Below are 22,209 nucleotides of genomic sequence, written 5' to 3'. Positions count from 1 at the left end.
ATCATGAAAGAGGAAGCAGTTGGAGATATTATAACGTATCTCTTTGAGTTGTTGGTTCAAACCTCCAAAAGGAGGAGGAGGGGTGGAGATTTCTAGTGCTGAATAGAAGTATTCACACAGAAAATTAATGCAGAATAGCCACTGCACATGTAGCAGCTATTCCATGCTAATTTTTCTATGACTTCCCAGTGCAGACAAGGCTGTAGTTACTTCAGATGAATTGTCATGGGATCCCTGTATGGACAAGCTCTTGCTGTATGGAGCTGAGGGAGTCAGGAAATACTGGAAAGCTGCCTTCTTTCTTTTTATTTTTTTCATTTTCCCTCCTCTTTAAAGACTTGCTGGCTGAGATGACTCAAGGGGGATTGAACTATTTAATATTCTGCTAGCTGTTCCTTAGAAACTGATTGAGCTGTGAAATCATTAACTGCCTCCTCGGACTGCATCGTTTTCACTAGAGATATAGTTTAGTTACCTTAACCTGATATTGGGCAGGGAAACTTTCTGTGTCTGCCAACTTCTTTTCACACATTTTTTCGCACTGCTCTTGCTTTTGCTGTGTTTTATTGCTTACTATTAAGCAGTTGTGTTCCTGTTCTGTCCTTCAGCTGCTTCAGTTTCTCACTAATCCACCTCACTTGTGAAATCAAGAGTTCTACTTCTCACCTACTTTAAGTCTGTGTTGCATACTGCTCTTTAAAGTGAGATCCTTGTAATATTCAGGAGTGAATCTTAAATCCTTGAAAAAGCTAATTTTTGAAGATCTCTCAGGCCCATTTCTATAGTCTTTTTCTTTAAGTGTCATGCTGGTATTTTGGATCTTCAGACTGCAGGGAGTTATGGTTTCCTTTCCAGTTACGGTTTCCTTTCCTCAGCTCTTTTATTGCAGTAGGAATTGCAGTAGGAAAAAATGTTAATTTCAAATACATCTGATGTCAACTGGTTTAGGGGAGCTACAGTCAAGCAGTTATGTCTTTAGCACTGGTTTGCAATATGAAATATAAAATAATTTCAATATCTACTATGTCATTACAGGCAATTAGAAGAAATTAGAATTTACTCTCATGTAACTGTACTGTAAGCATTCACCCTGCATTCTCCTTTCTCCTCCAGGCCAGAAAACGATGCCAGTTCTTGTCACGATGGGGATGAGAAGCTGCAGTCTCCTCCGAGTGGTCATTCTCCCATTTGTGGTGGGAGCCAGTCCAGCATTTCTGACCTCTGCATTTCCCCTTCATGTAAGGGTAGTCTGTGAATGCTGTTGTTAATTGCTGATGCCTTTCTTGACTGGGGCACCTGTTGGGGCCCTGGCTTGTGTATTGTAGATTAAGATTTTTTTGTTATAGTGTGGAGATGTCCCTCTATTTATAGACCCTGTGTCAGTCTGCAGGACCTTGGTGCACACAGTAGACTTTGGCTCGAGCTGAGTGAGTCTGTGGTCAGCAGACACCAATGGTTTCACTTGCCTGGCTCCATCTTGTTTCCTGTGGAAGTACCAAGGATCAAACCAAGGGCTTCCGATGCATGAAGGATACTGTATTTCATTCTGCAATGTCCTCTGCCGAGGCAAAGAGCTGCAGCCCAGAGACAGTGCACTTCCCAACGGGCAAAGCCCCTTGCATGATCAAATATACCCTTGTTTGGATCTAAATGAATCACTGTCTGCTGGCACCTGCAGGCTCTGTTGGCTGGACCTCTGTGTTAAAGTTGAAGGCAGCTGCAGTTCTCTGCTTAGATTTGCAACTGTATTCAGACCATCCAAGGTTGTGGAGGATGGGCAGCCTGATGCTGTGTAGTTGCATTGTGGGTGATGCTGCTAAAGATTCTGCCCTTGCAGCTTCAGCTGAAATGAATGCAAACTCAGCTGGGCCTGAGAGCTCAGAAACATGTGGTGGAATTTAAAAGGGTATAGACTTCTGAAATACTTGATTTCTGAATTTCTGATATGCACAAGATCATGGAACTTTGAATGTGAGAGTTTCTGCCTTCTTGCAGAGATTCATTAACATTTTCTAGTTATGGATTTAAGGCAAAATGTTCAGCAATCTTAGATAAAGGATCTCGCAGCATATCCGGGACAGAATTATTAATAGGTTGAAACAAAGTGTGCCTTTACTTTGCTGAAAAATATGCTTTGAAGCAGTAAGGGAAGAGCATACTTTTTACTTTCTCTTCTATTTTTTTTAAATTTCCTAAAGGAAATGAAAGGGATTCTGAGAAAAGTGACCGAGGCCTTGCAGACAGGAATTTGCTTGCATAATGCCTTAGAGCTGATAAATACAACATGCTGAATGGAAGCTGTATGATAGAAGCAGGTGAAGCTCCTGTCCAAGATGGGCACTTGAGTGCTTGCTATTGTGTAGGAATGAGAGTTTCTGTCCTCAGCTTGCTGTGCGCAGTAACACCTTGAGTACAGCTGAGCCCATCCCAGGGCTGCGACTCAGGTCAGCAAAGGTTGTAAATTAGTCAAAAGCATACTGACTTGACAGTTTTCCTATAGAGAAGAAAATAAAGAATGCATTTTTACATACTCATGCTTTGTAAAGGAAGTTAAGCCAAGAAGATATCAAAAGTGTTCCTATTTGCTGTTTTAAAGTGTAATTGGATGCAATTCCTAATGTGTTATGCAGCCATTCAGAGCTCAACATGCCTTCTGAACCACATCTTGATAATATCTTGCCAGTGAAATGCATTCACTCATCTCTGTCACTTTTTCTATGCTGCTGTTGCTGTCTGATAGTTTACTTGTAAAGCTTTGTGAGGAGTTTTAAACAGAGAGCCTCAGTATGTCAGCAGTGTAAATGGTGTTAATTTTTGGTGAATATTGATTCAAAGCCTTCATGCTGAAGAAGTTCCTACACACTTTAATGCTTCATATTGCCAGAACTTTGCTTGCAACCTATGTCTAAAAGTTTATCTGTTTTCAGTCAAAATTAAATGCAGATGGCTACTAATAAGACTACTGGATTATACTCTTTTCTTGTAGGAAAATCTTGGAGGTCATAATATAGAGCATATTGCAAGTTTACATGCATTATAAATGTGAAAAGACAAACAATTTTTCTGTGACAGAGGCAATTCTATACATTTCTCTACATATTCTTACAGGCTATAAAATAACACTGAGACTACTTGAAGGATTGCCTGAGTTTGGTTCTGGGTTTTTGCAAGTAGCCAGTGATATATGTGCTTGTCTTTCTTATCTTTTGGGACTTAGAAATGAGGAGTAGGAGAAGAGAAGTGAAAAAAGAGACCGCACTGCTGGACCCCTTGGTTGTTATGTCAGTGACAGGACTTTCATTCTACATAATGATAATTGAACTGGGTCTTTGGATAGCTCCTGTTTTCCAAAGGGCGGTGGGGTTTGTAATATTTAAATCAGAAAGGCTGTAATTTAAGACAATGGAAAATAAACCCTTTCTCTTCTAGTGCCTTCTAAGATACAGCAGGGAACAGTACATGACAGAAAGGTGTAAAAATAATTGTACTACTTCTAGAGGCCCTCATCATTCCCTGCCAAACATCTTTGCTGTTCAATAGATATGCAATTTATTGAGTTCTGATCTTGGTCTGATGGTCGTTCTGCAGCACCAGAAAGCTGCTTACTTCAGAATATGTGTTTTCCAGGATCACATGAATGCTTTGGGACTCAGTTTCATGCAGGCAAGTCATGAAATGAGTAGTAAGAGATCAAGAGTGAAAAAACAGAATAAAAGCTTCATGTGAACAATTAGTATCATCAAGCTCATATCTATCTCAAGAAGGCTAAATTTAGCCTCAGGAAATGTTGATCCTATTTTGTTTTCTAAAAATAAGAACAGTTCTTAATGTCCTCTATGCCTGGAAATATTCAGCTGTTCTTGGGTCGGTCTGAATTTGTCTGGGTCCGTCCTCCCTATTTGTCACTTTGGTAAATCAATAATTGTGGCACTTTTCCTTTCTTGTCTCCTGTGAGCAGAAAACTTGTGGACTAAAGATGAACCCTGGTTGTCTTACTGCACTTATTATGCTGAATGTCAGACAGAACACGTGCTGGGCAGAGAAATGCTTGTCTGACAGTGACCTGATCTGCATTCATATCAGCATGTGAGAGCAAATCAGGACGGCAGCCTGTCCTGAGCACAGCAGGAATGGAGCTAGGCATTTTCCCTAAACATTCATTGAACTTGCACATCTTGATAGCCTTGTGTCTCTCAGCAAACTGACTGTACTTCACTTCCCCATTAATGGAGGAAAGCAAGTCTGACAGAAGTGTAAAACACTGGGTTTTGTCTGCAGTGGCTACCTGTTACTGTGGATACAGAGAAGTGCAAGTGGTTGAGTTGCTGTGATTTTAATAAGGTAGTGGACATTAGCTAATATATGTGAAGTGATGGTCTGCATGCTCCTATCCCATTGCTACTGCAAAGTGCAACCAGGTTATTTTCCAGCCACAGAGGGCTGGAAGTATCACAGTTGCAGTTGTTTTGCTCAGGTGATGAGTTGTAGTGCACTGCCACACTAACTCAGTAGCCTGCTAATACCTCCAGGACTTCATACAGCAGCAACTGCGACTTGATTGTATTTCTAGTAAAACTGTAAAGAGAAAACTGCTCCCTGAACTGTGTTTCTTTTTTAAATAGCAGTTGAAATGAAGTCATCTGAAGTATTCTCACCAGGCCAAAGAATGGACCGAAGCATCCCAGCTGATGACAATATCTTGTCTTCCCAAGACTTCACTGAGGACAGCATCAATGGGCAATTGTATAGGTATGATTTATCCAGAGGATATCTAGAACTATAAGAGGAGTCTGATGGGTTTTACCAGCTAATTCCATGCTGCTGTAAAGACAATCTGTGAAGTCATTTGATGTATGATGTAGTCTGGCCTGAGACAGCTGTGGTGGCGCTTGCCAAACAAAATACCCTTAGCTGTGCCAGAGGCAGCTGTTCAATTTCGAAGCATCTGGTTCAGAATGGGAGAAATCTCAAGCAAGACATTATTAATGAACTTCACATGCGTGCTCAACGCAGTCTTCTGCAAATAAAACTTCCTGATTGCTTCCTTAGATGACTTGACTCTAGCCCATGAAAAATCATTTATTAAAGAAATAGGTAGGACTGTGGGAACAGGGCAGGAATTAACTTGCCGAAGGAAGAAAAATGAAGCATTTAAAGTGGGTTCAGGGTGTTTAAACACTCTGAGTTGCTAGCACTGCTGACCAGAGTCTCTGATTTATCCTCTAGATGGATATAGCAAAGGAGGCAATATTATGAGGTCACCCAGCAATGAGATTCAACTCTTCCTTGAAATTATTCCTGTTAAATGAAAGGTCTTGCTCTCCTTATCCTGCTGGTACCTTGAGCCCTCTGTGAAGCCTTTGTCATGTGTACAACTGTGATGTTATATATTGGATGAGAACTAGGAATTCATTAGCAATTGGACCAAGGTTTACCAAAGTTTTCAGGGCCTGCATGTGTCCTTCAGACATTAACAGCTTTTTCCTATAGCGAATTTGATTGGGCCAAGTTTTAAACAGTAAGTGTAGAGAAATTTTAAAAGCAAGTACATTCCAGGACTAAATCACAGAACGGGTGGAGATGTGTTAAAGGAAAGGTTTTACTAGCTCTTCATGGACCTGATTTTTCAGAGGTCTTGATGATTTGTGTCAGTTAAAGCTCTAGAACTTCTGAAAACTGGACTCTCTGCCTATAACTTTGTTTCCTTCAGGTCTACAGATGCCTGTGTGTGGTTTTGGGGTTTTTTAGGAGGTTGGTGTGCTTTCGATTGTTTGGCTGGGAGGTTTTTTCCCAACTGAGATGTTTCCATGGTGAGATCTGAGAAATTACATATTGTCAACAAATTATCACTGGTTTCAGCTGAAGTACTTAGTAGTCATACCTCTGTCCCATCATTACTGGTTTTATTTCTGTTGTCCGTTGTAACAGTAGCTGAGCACATCATAGAAAGAGACCATGAAAAGTTTATGACCAAATTGCTTCCTTTGTGATGGAGAGAGAGATTATTTGTCAGGCTTTGGCTTGCAAAAAACAAGTCAAATTGGCAGCATCTTGCCCCCCACTTTAGTGAGGTGATTTGCTTCTCTACAGTCATAACCTGTTATTAAAAAGGCATGTCCCCAGTGATCTTTAATTTTTCTTCATAAATGTATGTCTAAATCTCAGTCATGGATGGACTTGATAGAACTGAAAGCACAGGTGCAGTATCCTGCAGAGGAAGATAATATCTTTTCACCTAGTACTTTCTTAGAATTAGTAAATCGTATTTCCAAATGCAGCCTCGAGTTACGGATATGGGAATGTAGCCATTCACACAGTCCAAGCCAACACCGGGTTTTCTGTGTCAAGGGTCTTTTGTTAATATGTTGGTGTTGCAATAGCTAGACCTGCCTTTTCATTCTTTCACTCCTGTTGTTCAATTTGTTTGCATAACAAACAGAACTAATAAATCACTGCTTTGCTCATGGTTTTGTCCACTGTAAGAAATGTCTCCTTCCTAGAGGCAAATACCTATTAGGTAAATACCAAGACCTTCCTAAAGAGGTATTTATGAGAAAAGGAGGACTGAGTTGGAGTGGGGAAACAGAAACTGCTCTTTCCCCTCTTACTTACCAGTATAAATTGGGAATTTAACTGCACAGAGATAAGTGAAATTCAACAAAATCAGTCTGAGAGAAGAACGAGACCCTGGCAGTGACATTTCTGTTGCAGTTGTTTTATTTCCACAGGAACAAATGATTATTCCAACTGATGCATGTCAGACTGGCAGCTGCCCTGGCATTGCTATTCCCTCCCTGTTGCATTTTGATCATGTAAGAATATAGCACTATTGTGCTTTTTAGCCAGTCAAGGATAAATTTATAGCGGACTTGAGTTTACAGTTGTGACTGATTGAAAAAGCACTTTTTTTAATTGTGACTGAGTCCGGTATTATCATAATAAAGAACTTAAACTCTGCAGGGCCTTCTTAGATCTGTATTGGCTTTGCTTTTCTGATGATCTGGTAGAATTGGTCAAAAGTCCAAGTGTATTCTTGGAGAAAATGGTCTAATTCACCTTTGTGTGTTCCTGTCTCATCTCCTAATTGTTGAATTAGGAAAGAAACCCCTCATTTGTGGCTCAAAAACTGCTTTGAGGCTGTTGAATCTCCCTTTTTTATCTACCTAAGAATATCATAGCACACATAAGATTATCATGAAGAGGACAAGTGAATTGAAAAACCAATTCACTTGAATTAGCTCACTTTACCGAAGTGAGTAAAATGACAAAAAAGCAATAACAATGAGACTGTTTTATGGAGAGAAAGATATTTAAATATTTCTGTGGTCCATGCCTTGGAGTTCTATGTAGACGATTTTACTTTTTTGAGTTTGTTTTGCTGGTATGTTTCTGCTGCCATCTGCCACCTCTTCCTTTGAAGTGAGACAAGTGTTAACACTTGTAATACTCGTAGGTAGAGGGCTGCAGAGATGGTTCTTAGCAGAGCAGTTGTTATCGTATACAAATGCAAAATACAGGCAGTAATGCTATTTAAAATACAAAAGGAACACTTGCTCAAATCTCCCTGCAAGGTGAAGTAGGGCTGTGGAAGGGCTAATCAGCACTGACTCAGCAGCATTCCCAGGGGAGGAGGAGAGATTAAATATCTTTAAAATCCTCCTAATCACCCTTTCTGATTGTCACAAAGGGTTCTTTTGGTGGAGTTAGTAACACGGAGACATTCCATTTTAATCACTGCTCTTTGGATGGCACCTTTTTGGATCTCGTTTGACTCTTTCATTACCTTTTTTAAATATGATGAGCTTTTTCATGTAACTATTAGTTCAGTTCAACTTTTTCTCCTTTTAAGAGAAAATCGAATCACTACTGCAAACATTAATATAGATTCAGAATTATTTTAGAGCCTTGCTATTTCCTGGTAGCCTCTATTTTTGTACCTAGGAAGGAATACATTCTGGGAGCAAGGAAGAACAGTGTATCCTCACACATTATTGACTAAATTTTGAAGAATGGTATTCTTGCAGCACATGCAGACTGTGAAATAGCAGCAGATGTTTTATGTTCTCAGTGTGAACAAGGAACCTGTGTGCTTAGGGAATTTATTTTATAGATGCCATCACAGCTTTTTGCTCTTTCGACAAAGCCTTCAGGGAGTTCTACAGATCTTATCTCAGCCAGGAGCCAGGGAGGCTGCCTGTGTCTACCAAAACTGTGACCTATACCTGGCAGAAATTATGGTGTCTGTGCCCGAAAAGGATGTGTTCCTGTGCTGTAGCATATCTGTGTATTTTTTCCACCTCAGAATGAGTCACTGAATGTGATAAATACAATGGAAAACACGCTAAAGATCAATTACTGATTTACAGGGAGCTTAACTGAACCTGTTCAATCCTGTTGTGCAAAGAATGAGGTTTGAGTAGGATAGAGAGGTCGGCAGAGCCAGGTTAGAGGCTTCACAGTGAGTACATATGCCAGGGCAGTACCTGTGGTGCCATGTTCTTCTCCATTTGCAGTCTCCCTGAATTTTGAGCAGCCTGTCATGCTGTCACAGCACAGCATGTACTGCAGGTTTCACTTGGTTGCAGACTTACTATGCATACATATTTCTCCATGCATTGCTAACCCTTTCCATCTCCTCCTACAGCGAGTTTCCCTCAGCCTTCACCAGCAAACCTAAGATCCCTCGCACTCCGGAAGGGCAGAGTACCAGCCCAAGAAAGGGAAAGGTCCCAGCCATTGCCCCCCAGTTCTCTCAGTCTGGACCCCAACAAACAAGCTGTCCCAACTCCTCAGGATCATCCACAAGGAGCAGACAGAGTAAGTGGAAAAAGTCATCATTCTATTTGTCATTCCTTGGGGTGGGAAAGGAGGGAGCACTGTAGAAACTCGTTAGGAATGAGGTCGTAGGCTACTAATGTGCCAGGAGTATATGACATTGTACTTGTCGTCTGCAGGATGTACAACCATGTAATTACACCCTGCTGAACACTGCTCTTATTTCCAGGCTGTCATGTGAGCAGTTACAAGACGTGCTTTTTCTTTTCTCTGGGTGGAGAAAAGTGGCCCAAATTCTCAGAAGTTGTTTTGGAAGTTTCTGATCTCAGATTAGACTTTCTCTAGATGTCATCAAACTTTTTCCTTTTCTTTAGACACTTGTTCACTCCGCTGTGTAACTTGTTTAACGTTCTTGAATTTGGATCCCTGGGTGTGTCTACACTGCAACTGAATGTAGACCAGAGTCAGGCAGTTCAAAGATGGGCTCAGGGCAGCCTGGTGAGCAGAGAACCAAACAAAGTGTGCTGCTTGTGGCAGTCACCATTCTTCTGGAGGCTTGTACTTCAGAACCACATGGCTGTGTTGTGGCCTGAAAAAGTTTAAGCAGTACTAGTCTGCAGGCGCTTCAAAAGAGAGGAGGGCTTTCATTTGAGGTTGGAGGAAAAGGATGGACACTTGCTTTAAGCCAGGCAACACAAGCCCAATAAAGTGGAAATGTTGATCTTGAATATTCACACATCACTAAACACATGGTGTGTTAGCTGTGGAGGTGTTTTGGGATGGAGAGGGAAGAAAGATGCATTCTTCAGTAATTATTAAGCTTTTTCCCAGGAGTGTGGATAGGACTAGCTGGGTTCAAATACACCTGTGTCTCCACCATCAGTGAAAATGGCAGGAGCAATGTATATCCTTGTTTCAAATGCATTGTAACAAGTTCAGTGATGATTATTTTATCACAATGTAACATCAATTCTGTTCTTTAACTGTAACTGTTACCTTGAAACATTTCACAAAAACATAATAACTAATACCTTCCCAAGAAATTGGAGGTGTATATATATATGGTTAGCTCCTCATTACAAATATGGAAAATGAAACTAAGAGATTTGAAATAACCTAATAAATCAGTAACTGGGCTGGAAAGAGCATCCTAAATCTTCTGTGTTGCTCACTCTTTTGTCATTCCACACAGTTGCATGTGCAGGTAAATAGTGTGATTTTATTCAGGCAGTACAGGTGTCGCAATGGAAGGGAATGTCCTTGGTGGTGGAAGGAGGTTTTGACCTAGACATTACTTGCATGAACATTCCTGTGCTGAGGTAATACTGCCGGCTCTTTCGGCTTAACCTTTGCTGCATGTGCCCCATGTTTCACCTCTGGCATCAGTGCTTTCTGTTTCCTGTGACAGCAGCACTGTTCTGCCCTGACTGGCTGTGGTGTAACACCCAGGAGTCTGTCTCTGGTTCCTGTTTCGGTTCATTACACCATTGAAAAGAAGCCCTGATGAAGAAAGGAAAATCACTGTGTATGTGTGTCTGTGTGTGTGCACACAAAAACTCCTCCACATATTCTAGTTTCTCCAGGGCAGCTTTACATTCCTGGGTGTGTGTGTCCTAGGAAAGATGTGACATATACATCTTGGTTCTGGAGCAAGATCCTTTTCCAGTGGCACAGTGCATAACATATTTTATTTTCAAATTGCATTAAAGTAGGTCACTTGGGTTTCTCTGTGGATTCAGTATATGTGATTTGTTAGTCCAGACTCTTGAGCTCTTCTAACTTTTATTGGGTAGGATATGTCTTACAATATTCCTCTTCTTCGTCTGTGCATCCCAAAGCTGAATGTATAGCAGGCATCCCAACTTGCTGTGTGTCCATTTACCTTTTCTCCAAATTTTTATCTTGGGATTCCAGGTTATCATTTTCTGTGTGTCCACATGTGCCATGAGACAGACTTAGCATCAACATTGATGCTAATTGAATGTTAAAATCTTCCTGCTAAAAATAGCAAAGAAATTATTTTGCAAACAAGTCATCTTCCATTCACTCTGTGTATATGTATCCAAACTTGTTGTGTTCTTGCTGTCACAGAGCACCTGTTAGTTCTTGTCCATCCTGCTGGGGCTTTCACACAGATGTTTGTGGTTGGGAAAAATGAGATGAAAGTTATGAGAACCAGATTTTTAAAGGACTAAAAAGGGGCTTTAAGCTTCTGTGTTAAAACTTGAGGTTTTCAAAGGTGATTCTCAGCTGTTACTTAAAGGTGCAGGCAAGGTGAGCCCCTAATGTTTCCCTAGTAAAACTCTATGCTACTGGTCCTTTAATTTCCTGATTGACTCATCTGTAAATCCAAAATGGTATCAAATGCACAGATATCAGCAATCAGTAGATTTCAGCAGTTGCTGCCTCCATTTGCCTGCTGCATAGGTACATAGGTTTTTACATATCAAGAGACTCTGTTCCAGTGGAAGACTATCTTTAGTTTGTGGATTTCTTGGTATTTCTGGAGAAATGCAGGTTTTTACAGATGAGGGACATGATGAGAAAAAGATGAGTTTCTGATTGTACTTGCTGTGCTCACTTATTTTAGAGGCACATTTTTAGCTTGATTTTAATATTTATTATAGGTGTATTTTCTGGAAACAAGTTGATTTTATATAAACCTAGCTGAACTAGCTGGACTGCTCCTCTTGGAGCGTGGAGTGTGTGGAATGCCTGAGGAATGCAGAGGAAGCACAGGTACTTAGTTCAGCTACAGGCCTGGGGCTGGATTCCTGCCTGAGATGCAGCCAGCTGCTGTTAGCTGAGCTCTAAAACTGTACCTTAAAGCAAAACCCAAGCTCCTCCAAATAAAACCAACCATGCTGAGACCCACCGTGATTTCCACTTCCTAGCTGGCACAGGGATGGCACTGGCAGCATGACTGGAACATAGAGTTCCAAAAGGAACAAAGGGACCTCCAAATTTAGACCTTTTCAACTGTGTTCCATGTGGACATGGTTGAATGGTTTAATCTACCCTGTTCCTTATTCTGCATCTATTCAAGGCAACCCTTCATGGGCATGCTGAAGCTGTTTGCAGTGTACCAAGTTCTGTCTAGGGCACATTGGAGCTAGGGCAGTACAAAACTCTCTACCAGAAGAATGAGGAATGTTTTTTGTCGGGAGTGCGACTGGGCCCTGGTGACTCCTTTTCAGTTCTTTCTGTGTCCCTAGACAAGGGGTTGCCATAAATATGTTCTGCACTTTTAAGTTGCAGCATTGGGAGATAAAGTACCTTTCTGCATGTTTTTTGTGATGTTTGTGTCCCTGTACAGGTCGCACAAGTGTTGCCCTCAGGCAGCTCCTATCTTGTAATAAATCCTGCTTTCAGCTGACAGACTCTTTCTTGCTGTTTTTCTGCAGGCAGCCAGTCCTACAGGAAGTGAGAACAGTTCCTTTCCTCGAGAATCACCTGTCACATTGTTGAAGGACAGAGCCAGCTTCCTGTAATGAGCTTTACTGGTGACCTACGGAGCAGAGAGTGAGGTCGTTGACACCACATGGCATTCGCCTCGCACGGTGATTCCGGGATTATCTGATGGGATGCTGTTGTGGTCTTTAAAGCTGGCTAAGACAAGGGCCTTGTTATTACAATTCAAGGTCTCAACAGCAGCCCAGGGCTGATATGGGACATGGATATAGTCCCCGTTCCTCTGATAGTTTACTCTAAAGTGACATTGCCACCTTGAGAAGAAACTCTTGCTCTCTGCCTTCTGTGTCAGAGTAAATGGCCCTTGGAGACAGTATGTAGGGAGACAGCAGAGGAGTCTGACCAAACAAGTGTCTTTTTAACATATTGTTTGCTGAACCAGCCTGTCACTTGCTGTTTTTTAAATTATGCCTTTGTGAATGGGTTGGGAGATAATCTGTGTTCAAAGGATCTGCATTAGGAGGGACAGTGTACATCACGTGCAGAGCCTTTACTGCCTGTAGCAGTGGTGTGGGGTGAGATCTGTTTGGCCTCCAGAGACTAGAGTAGTCTCTGAAGTAGTACATCAGCTTCTGGTTGACCTGTAGCAGATGAAAAACACTGTGACAGTGTCCAAGGCAGCATCCATGTTCACCTCTGAGGATCTGATCAGCAGCTTTAACTGCAGCAATTACTCCTATTCCTTCGTTCTGCATTTTTTCTTAATTCTACTGTAACACATTTGTGGAATGAATAATCCAGAATAATCCATTTTTTCCACTGGAACAAAGAGCTTTGCTTCTTCATAGAAGAAACCATGAGAATGTGAACAGATCAGAAGCAACTTTCTCTTTACATGTGACTGTGGTCAATCTTCTTTGGTCTTTGTTGGGTTTTTTTAATGTTCTTTACTTCAGAGCAATGTCTGGTTTTGTCTTCATGGAATTTGTGCTGGTCTTTGGTGAATATGAAGTGCTGGCTAGGCAAGAGAGATCAGGAAGCCCTCCACCAAATAAAAAACACAGCATTTAGTTCTGCCAGTGGATTACAAAGCTAGTGCTCTTTGTTGTTCTTTCAAAAGTAACAGTGACCAGGAAACACTAAGTCTTCACTGGAGATTGGATTTTCAGTAGCATCCCCTCATGTGACAGCTGTTAGGACACATAAATGCAGTTTACATTGGAACTTGGCTGCTGCTGAGGCAGAGATGTACAAAAAGGAGGCAGACTTCAAAAACAAATGCTTTAACCAGTACAAAAAGGGGGAAGGTAAGGGTTTGGTTTTGGAGTTTCACCTTGAGAAACAAACAAGTGGTACACAGCCTGAAAGGTAAAGCAACTCCCGCAGTGACACTGCCTTCCCCTGCAGTGAGGAGTTGTTAAGCCACTGGTCGTTTCCATAGGACCAGAAGAAAGCTTTGTGCTTCTGCCGAGGTCTTGAATTGTGCCTCTTGGTGTGTTGTGGCAACTGAAGAGCCAAGGCCACTGATGTAGTTGCCATGAGACCCACTGAGTTCAGTGGTGCGGTGTCAGATGTTTGCAGAAAGGACTCCCACACACAGGTTCAGGAAACCCCTTTGGATAATAGACTTTAAATTGGAATTCGGACGTTTTGTAGGAGAAGACACCCTCTAACTTAAAATCTGGTCAAATTCATGTGGGAGTTACAATTTACTACTCAGTACCTTCAGGGTGTTCGCAGACCTAACACGAAGCAGGCAGAGTACAGGTGTTGCTTTAACTCCCAAACTACATAGGACATGAAGTGACTAGAGACACTGGATAGCCCCCATCACATTGATCCCCATGTTAGACAAAGAAATCACAGAAAATCGCTGACCTGTGCTTAGATCCATCTGCCTCCTCTCAGAGCTGATCAACACCATTAATGGGAAAATGTCCTCTGGTTCACAAAAGGGCAGTAATGGAAAAGCCGTAAAAGCTCACCTTGTGGTTTTCCAGGATAGGCAACTTTTCTCTTTCCTCTGAAATTCAGAGGTTTTTCCATCATGTGGTATCAATGGCCAGGTTGTTAACACTGAAGTGCTAAGCACATTCATTTGCATACACGGATAACACAGAATGCTCCAGCAGTGAATTTTATTTATTTTACAGCAGTTCTGAGTTTCATATTGGAGCAGATCTGATTCTCTGATGTGGAGAGCAGCTTTTGAAAAGTGTTGAGTACAGACTATTTTTTTTGGGGGGGGGGGGGAAGCAACAACCTCAAAACCTCACTGATTTTATAATGAATTGAGATCAGAATGTTATCACTCCTTTCCAGTCACCTGAGGGTGGTTGGTAGGTATGGCTACAACTGCTCCAGCAGATCAAGATTCGTGAAAAACCAAACTGCATCTTGCTGAATTGGACTGAAAGGAACGAACTGAAGTACGTGTGCTTGTGTGTTTCTTACTCAGGCCTGTTGCAATGCAGAACTCTATATGTACATGTTTCCATGTTCAACTCTTAGATGTTTTGGCATGTGAGTATGGAGTTTGAAAACAGAGAGTATTTTTTATATTAATGCATGAGAGACTTCATTTTCCAAATGCCTGAGAGAAACTGTGGATATGCTTAGAAATAATTATCAACTGAACATTAATTTGAGAGGCCAAGGAAATAACATGTCCTCCTTTCCCTGTCTTATTCACAAAAAGCCCCTGTGATGCCAGAAGGAAGGTTTGAAGCTAATGAAAAATGTCAGTTCTGCCTTTGTTCGTAGGACTCCACTGTTCAGGGGGGAGAGGACCCCGAATGCAGGTCAGTAGCACACACATAGCAAATTCAGCACCTCACTGAACAGTTGTTGAGTGTCTTTTGTATAAGCCACATAGAGGCTGCTGCCAGATTCAACACCCCCCTGGTAAATTCATAACAGGAGCAGTGGAAATTGCTGCCTCAACGGGAGGGTGTGATTGCACTTCAGCTGTGAATTCGTTTACAAAAAGCAAGTACAGTTATTGCATAGGACACACAGATCTGCAGGTGAAGTTTTTCTGGGACCAAAGTCCTGTGTGGTGCTACCATGCCTTTTGGATGTAACTTCCGTATATTATGTAATTTTATTTACAGACAGTGTTATTTGAGACAAACTGTGTAGGTATATATAGGTTTGCATAGAACCATCATTCTGTACGAATGCTTTAAAATTATCTGTCAGTGACTAGATAAAAACACTTCTAAAGGGATTTTTTCCCCCCTTCTTTCTCTTTCTGACATGTTTGTTTTTTGGGGTTCATGAACTTTCACTGTGTGCATTTCTTTACATTTCACTCTGGTTTATTATTGACAAATTCTGTCTCCAACAGTTTTATCTCCATCTAAGTGGAAAATACAGCTCCCTTCTGTTCAGCCTGGCCTGCCTCTGCAGAGGTAGCGTTGTTCACTCAGAAGTGTTGCAAAGCAGGTGTGAGCCACTCATTGTTCGTGGTCTCTCATGAGGAGAGCCCAGGCATGTGGGATGCCACCAGCGACATTGGTTTGGTGTCAGAAGTATTATTTGTTGTATGATTTAAGTGTGTAGGGAAAGACAAGCAAGGAAGTTCTCTGAAAGGGAAAATATTGCTGTGATGGGGAGGGACAGTGGTTGCTTGGTTTGGCTTTGAGTTGGTTCCTTTGAACAAAGTTTGTCTAGTCTTTATAAATCATGGTGGAGATTGCAGTGTAGAGATAAAAAGCACTGCGTTATGTTCGTGCACGTCTTTGAGTAGTGGTAGCAGACAAGCGAACAGGCTGCCTTCCTCCCAGGTCATTAAGTACATCTAGGCTTGCCTTTTAGCTTGGGGCTTGAATTAGTCTTTGAGACACAGCTTCTTGGCAGTTTGGGCCATGCTCACACTTGCAGTCTGGCTCGACATTGGAACAAGCCCTTTCCCGAGAAAGGAAATGCTGGAGTTGCACCTTGCTCAGTGTAATCTAACAAAGGAGTGTGTGAGCCCTGCCAGGCACCCTGGCTGTGCAGTGTGGCCCACCAAGCTTGAGGAGGTGTGTGGGCATGGCCAGCAAAGAGGGGATAGATGGAGCCTTGCAAACTTCCACTGACTCTGTGGGAACTGAGTACCAAAATACTCTGTGACTGAGCCATATGGGCTTCTCCAGGCTATGCTGCACTTTCCCAACCTCAGCTATTCATAGAAGTTGTAAAAGCAGTGGGACTCCTAATGAAGGGTGAGAAACAGCAAGATGTTGCAAGACAAACAAAACAGACTAAGGCCAGACCGTTCTGGCCAAGCTGTGTGGGAATCTGCTGCTAATAGATTTTAAAAAGAAACCAGCTTCTAGGTGCAGAAGATAGAACCTTGCCCTGCTGCATTATCAGACCAGTAATTCTTCTAGCCTGGCATGTTGTCAGTGGTTGGGACCTGATGTTTCAAAGCAGGTTTCTTCCCATCTCTGGGCTGCTTTCTGCCCTGCAGTGGAAGGGCATTGTATTCAGTTACAGGATCATGATCCAAATTTCCACATTTTGAGGACCTGGTGCTCTCTGAACAATAGGCTCAGTGGCACATTCTGGGACATCTAATAACTTTCTGGAATGCGTCCTCCTTTTAGTACAAGTTCTCTCAGCAGTGCTTGCATATGGTCCAAGTTTCCAAGAAAGTAGGGCAGTAATTTGTTGCAGTGAAAGTGAGAATCCTTCAAATAAGCAGGAAGAAATCCAGGTGACAGCTTTAGTGCTTTGTTCTTATGTTCTTCAAATATGGGAAATGCTGTTCTGATATAATTCTAAGTCAACAGATCTAGGGAATGTCAGTTGTTTTGTTCACTCTCAGTGACCTGGCAGCGTATTTAATTTAAAAAATGATTTCCATTATGCCTTGCTGGTTTTCAACTTTAAATGTCTTTAAAGTGTTACTTCATCGTATTTGTTTTTCTTTTAATAATGCTCAGAGCTAATTCTGTTAAGTAAGCAAGTAAACAGGACAAATAAAAATTAGTGGATACTTGAAACCATAAGGTTTGTGCTGTAGATGTTTAAGGTACCTTTTATATTGAGTTGTAGCTGACAGCTTCGAATGCTGAGGCCATTTACAAATCAGACCACTTGCTGAGGGATTTTAGGAGTCAAGGATCTCAAGGAAAAATTCTCGCCCTTGTAGATCCAGATTTCATTACAGGAACATAGTCCTCCTCCTCTGAAGAGTGAAAAAGTTGAGCTAGCATGAGGATGGGATGTAAGTGCTGGAAATAGCAGCTCTGTGCCAAGTGATACAGCTCCTCCTTTGGTGTGCCATGTGCCGGTCTGACTGCCCTCGCCGTTGTCTGGATCCGGTTGAGTGTTGGCAGAGGTTGAATGCTTCCTGAGAACAAATCACTGTATTGTTCGTGTGTGCTCATGCACTGCCTTTTGGGAGCGTGGTTCATGCTGGTATCAAGAAGCAGAACCATTAGCACCAAATGAATTCTTTGTCAAGCAGGATGTCTCTCTGAAAATTTTACCCTTTTCTCCAAGTGCTTTCCCCCTGGGCTGAATTTGCAGTATCCTACTGGACTGGCTCCTCTGAAGCAGGTGACTTTTTTTTGTTAACTCGGCTGATCGTGGCCTGTCATGATTTTCCATGAAACTGGCTCCTTTCTAGTTCTTCCTCATCCAAGTGAGCAGCTGGGAAATGAAATACAGCAGCTCTGGCACTTGAGGAATACAGTTCTGTTTCGATCAAGCCCCTTCCATCCTCAAGGCCTGTGGAAACTGGGCTGTTTAAAACAGCCAAAATTTCTACCCTGTCTAACCATACCAAAAGCTCCATGCCAGGGAGTTCCTAGTCATGAGCCACCACCTCAGGGAATGATCCACTGGCAAAATACAACAGCAGTTCTCAAGGGTCCCATCACTCCATGCCCCAGCAATACTGGCTGCAGCAGCCATCACTGTCCTGTTTCTGCCCAGATCCAGGGACTGGGTCTGTCCAGAGCAGCTGCACCAGTGTAGCCACACTGCAACTGGGGCAAATAATGAATTATGAGCCATCACAACTGGTCTTATGGCTCATAGTCAACCTCGGTGCTTATGTGAGACCATGAGGAGCATGGCCCATAACTAAGGCTTTTAGGCCCGTACACAGTAACACCAAGAAGGATTTGGCTTACTTCTCCCAAAATTTAGAAATTGGTCTGGTTGAGTTTTTAGTCATGCATACCTGGAGCTGGCCTGACATTTAGTGTCATCATCTCACTCAAATTCAGGACCTGGCCATTGCAGAGGATGGTTTCCCATTTGTCCAGAATTTGTTTTCCACATAGATGAAAAACTTTGAGTGGCTAAATGGCTCTTTCCCATATTGTAGGTTAAAACTTCAGTGTGCTTTGGGCAGGGGCAAGAAGAGGCATCATAAGGCTCTTTCTCTCTAACCCTTGTTATCCTGTGACTCTGAAGATGCAGGTGGTGAGGGTGCAGGTTTTCACAAAGCCGTGCTGAGAGTTACAGAAAGGTGGGTCTGAACCACTGTGAATTTCCACAAATCTTGTTGGGGCTCCCAAGGTTCTCTGAAACCACCTTTACAACAACTAAAGCAGAAGCCAGTGTCAGCAGTTGTGTGTCACTGCCCAAGTAACCCAGAAATGGCAGCAGTGACAACCGATTTCATCTCAAATCCTAGCGGGTGACTTGGCTCCTGGGTCATGGCCATGCACAGGGCAGAGACCAAGGCTTTTTAACCATAATCAATCCAGTGATCTTACACCTTTCTGGTGACAGTAACACATTTGTGTCTGTAGAATCCAATCTGAAAAAGATATTTCCTTGATCTACATCTCATTATTTTCATTATTCATTGCTAGTGAAAAGGAAATATGTCCTATATTTCCACCCAGTCAAGCTTCCCCTGAGCAGCTGTCAGGAGGCAGATAGTTTTCTCCTCACTGGCAGCAGGGGATGGTTTGAACCTTTGTGCAAAGCTGATAAGTTTTGTTCAGGTGCCTAGAGTAAGTTTCAGAAGGAATCTCAGCACATGCATAAAAATCTGTCCTTTTATCTTGCAACAGTGGCCTCTCTGAAGAAAGTCCTTGTAGTTTCCTGTCTCTGCTTCCTTCCGTTGCTCTAACTTTTTGTTTTGTTTGGAGGGGGATTTGCCTTATTTTTCCCTGCAATGGAAATTGTTCCATATGGCTGGATCGTGTTCATGCATTACAGAGGAAAAGGGAGGCTTTGAAAGGTGCTTGTCCCAGGCTGGAGCTCTTTGAAAACTGGCTGGATGTTTGGTTCTTGCTGGTTGTAGCCCCTTCCTTTCACCTGAACTACAGCCTCTTGCTGCAGCACAGACCTGATCCCAAAGAGATCTCAAATGAGAGCATTATGGTAATCTCTGGTATTATACAGGAATCTCCTTCCTTCTGTGCTGGGACTGATTAAAATCTCTCATTACCTTTTGACGTCAGTACTGTACACAAAACCATTTCCTAGTGAGAGCAGTTCAGTGCAACTCAGCCGTGAAGTGTTACCTGTCCAGGGTTAAGACTTCTGGGCTTCATCAGACACCTCTCAAACCATTCCTGAGCAATGGGAATGGGACAGTGTGATGCCAGATGAGCTGCCAGAGTCTTTTGCTTCTTTCTCCCAACATGGACAGTTGTGGTGGGCAAAGCAGGGAGTCTCAAGCTGCCTTATCTTCTGAAAAGGTGACTGGTCCTGCAGCTTGGCATGGTTACTGGTGTTGCCCACGTGCTGCTTTGAATGACTTTTCTCTGGGCTATGAGTGTGGTTTGTGCTGGGAATACCCTGTCCTTGCTAGGAAATCAGCTCCTGGGGAAATATGTCCTTGCTTAGGCATGCTGGAGATGATGGAGGGGGTGTTATCACCACAGCCTTTAGGGGTGTGTGGTGGGTTAACCCCAGTGGGCAGCTCAGCCCCACACTGCTCTCATTCACTCCTGCCCAGAGCAATGGGGGAGAGAAGCAGAAGGGTAGAAGTGAGAAAACTTGTGGATTAAGATAAAGATAGTTCAATAGGTGGAGTAAAAGCTGTATGCACCGGCAAAGCAAGATAAAGAATTCATTCACTGCTTCCCATGGGCAGGCAGGTGTTCAGCCATTTCTGGGAGAGCTGGAACAGTTACTCCATCATGCATAACTGGTGTTTGGGAAGACAAACATCATAACTCCTTCTTTCTCCCGTTTTTTAGTGCTGAGCACTTTGGCACACGGTTTGAAATATCCCTTTGATCAGTTGGGGTCAGCTGTCCCTGCTCTGTCCCCTCCCAGCCTCTTGTGCACCCCCAGCCTGCTCACTGCTGGGGCAGTGTGAGAAACAGAGCTGGCCTTCATGCTGTGTAAGCAACAGCTAAAACATCCCTGCCTTATCAGCACTGTTTTGGTCCCAAATCCAAAACATAGCACCATACCACCTACTACAGATAAAATTAGCTCTGCCCCAGCCACAGCCAGGGCAGGTGCAGGTCTGTTCCTCATGCTTTGCGTGGGACTGGCCATCAGATGTGATGAGTGGAAGCACAGTAAGACTCAGGACAGGCAGAAGCTCCTCTGAGCGCAGCTGGGCACCAGAGGAAGTGGGTGGGTGGCAGCAGCAGGAGGTGTGAGGTGTGAGGCTGGCACCCAGTTACTGGGCACAGGCCAGTGAGATAGTAGAAACTGGGGGTTCCTGAACATCTGTGGAGAGATCTCAGAGGAGGTGGCATAGAACCCTGAAAGGAGTGAGGGCTGTTTGTCATCTTCTCATCTCCAGTGAGTTCCTGGCAGGCACCTTTAAACCCCCAGTTGGACAGAATGGAGGAGAGCAATACTGCACTGAGAGGTGAGGTTCCCTTTTCACCAGTTCAGCAAAGGTTCCTGCTACTGCAGCAGCTCTTTCAAGTCAGCCTGAGCTGCTGCAGGCTCCTTTTCAGCCCTGAGGAGCAGAATATCAGTATTTTAATCATGAAGAGCTTTTCTTCTGTGTCTTGTCATGAACTGATGCCATAGATAGAGCTGTAATGGCTCCAAAGGCTGCTGCTGTGCCCGACTTTCTGTGCAGACATGTGCTCTGAAATGAAAGGAAGGGGAAAGCAAAGAAGCAAAAAGCTCTGGTTTGCTAATGTAGCACAAGATGGACATGACAGCTACATTTCAGCTTGGTTTATTACCCAGTGGCATTTGCATGCAGGATTCTGGAGTTTGACCTGTGTGGAGGTGTGTATGTACCAATGGGTTTGTATTAGGCTTAGCCATGGAGAAGGTCATACGATAGTCTTGGTGCAGTAAGGTCTGAATCAATATGAAATTAAGATTGTTCCTGTAAAGGTAAGAATCAGGAATGGAAACTTTACCACCACACCTACTTTCAGAGCTTGCACATCACAAAGAAGCTGAGAAATACCTTTGTGGCTCCAGTGTCCGGTGGTTGTCTGAAATGCAAATGTGATAGTTTAAAAGGGTCTCATTATTTTAACTCCTTCCGGCCTGAGAGAGCTTTGCATCTGCCTCAGGGGAGATGAAGAGATTGCAAGAGACAGAGCAGGGAGGATGTGGGGCTGCCCCTGAGCCTCGCTGGGGTGTGAGCAGCTAGGCTGGGTGGCTGCTGGGCAACAACCAAAAAGATAGAGATCAAGTTTTAGGGGGAGTCCTAAATCCTTATTATTTAATCCTTATTATTTAATCTGGGGGTCCCTTTTCATGTTGGTGGGGGGTGACTCTTGTGATCCCTTGGTGTCATCTCATGTGTTCTTGCAGCAGAGTGAAATCATTTGGGCAGGGTGAAGGTGCAAGGGCTGCCCTGGGGGTAGTGAGGGTGGAGATGGGGGAACCAGACCTGCAGTGTTGTGCTTATGGGGCTGTGGCTGGAAATTGTTTAGAGATTTAAAAGGTTGACATGATCAGTACTAGCTTCTGCTTATTATCCTTTCCAGGCAGAGTTTGAACCTAACATTTGTGACCCTGAGAGCTAGAAATAGATTGTTTGTCAGGATAACTGCCTGTCTCCCCCACTCCTGTGTTTCAGGAGGGAATCTCCTACATACTGTTAGTTTCACAGTGAAATTGCGAAATTTTTGA

The 22,209-nt window shown here is 43.0% G+C and overlaps 1 protein-coding gene across 3 annotated transcripts in view; it reads left to right on the top strand.

Moving 5' to 3' along the window:
- Positions 1 to 13,273, top strand: part of ARMC9 (armadillo repeat containing 9) — a 62,115-nt gene extending 48,842 nt beyond the window's left edge. For 2 of the 3 annotated variants that reach the window (XM_018074916.1, XM_008924506.2), the window contains 4 exons: positions 1,114 to 1,238; positions 4,623 to 4,749; positions 8,645 to 8,817; positions 12,180 to 13,273. In XM_018074916.1, the coding sequence (XP_017930405.1) occupies positions 1,114 to 1,238; positions 4,623 to 4,749; positions 8,645 to 8,817; positions 12,180 to 12,202 (448 nt within the window). In that variant the 3' untranslated portion in view covers positions 12,203 to 13,273. The remainder of the gene's footprint in view (positions 1 to 1,113; positions 1,239 to 4,622; positions 4,750 to 8,644; positions 8,818 to 12,179) is intronic. The other variant, XM_018074915.1, reaches the window with a different exon arrangement.
- Positions 13,274 to 22,209: the final 8,936 nt, after the last annotated feature.

Source organism: Manacus vitellinus, unplaced genomic scaffold (genome assembly GCF_001715985.3).
Source record: "Manacus vitellinus isolate BGI_N305 unplaced genomic scaffold, ASM171598v3 scaffold_29_pilon, whole genome shotgun sequence".
NCBI lineage: Eukaryota > Metazoa > Chordata > Aves > Passeriformes > Pipridae > Manacus > Manacus vitellinus.
The sequence above is the reverse complement of the archived record's forward strand: the minus strand, read 5'-3'. Positions and strand labels throughout refer to the sequence as shown.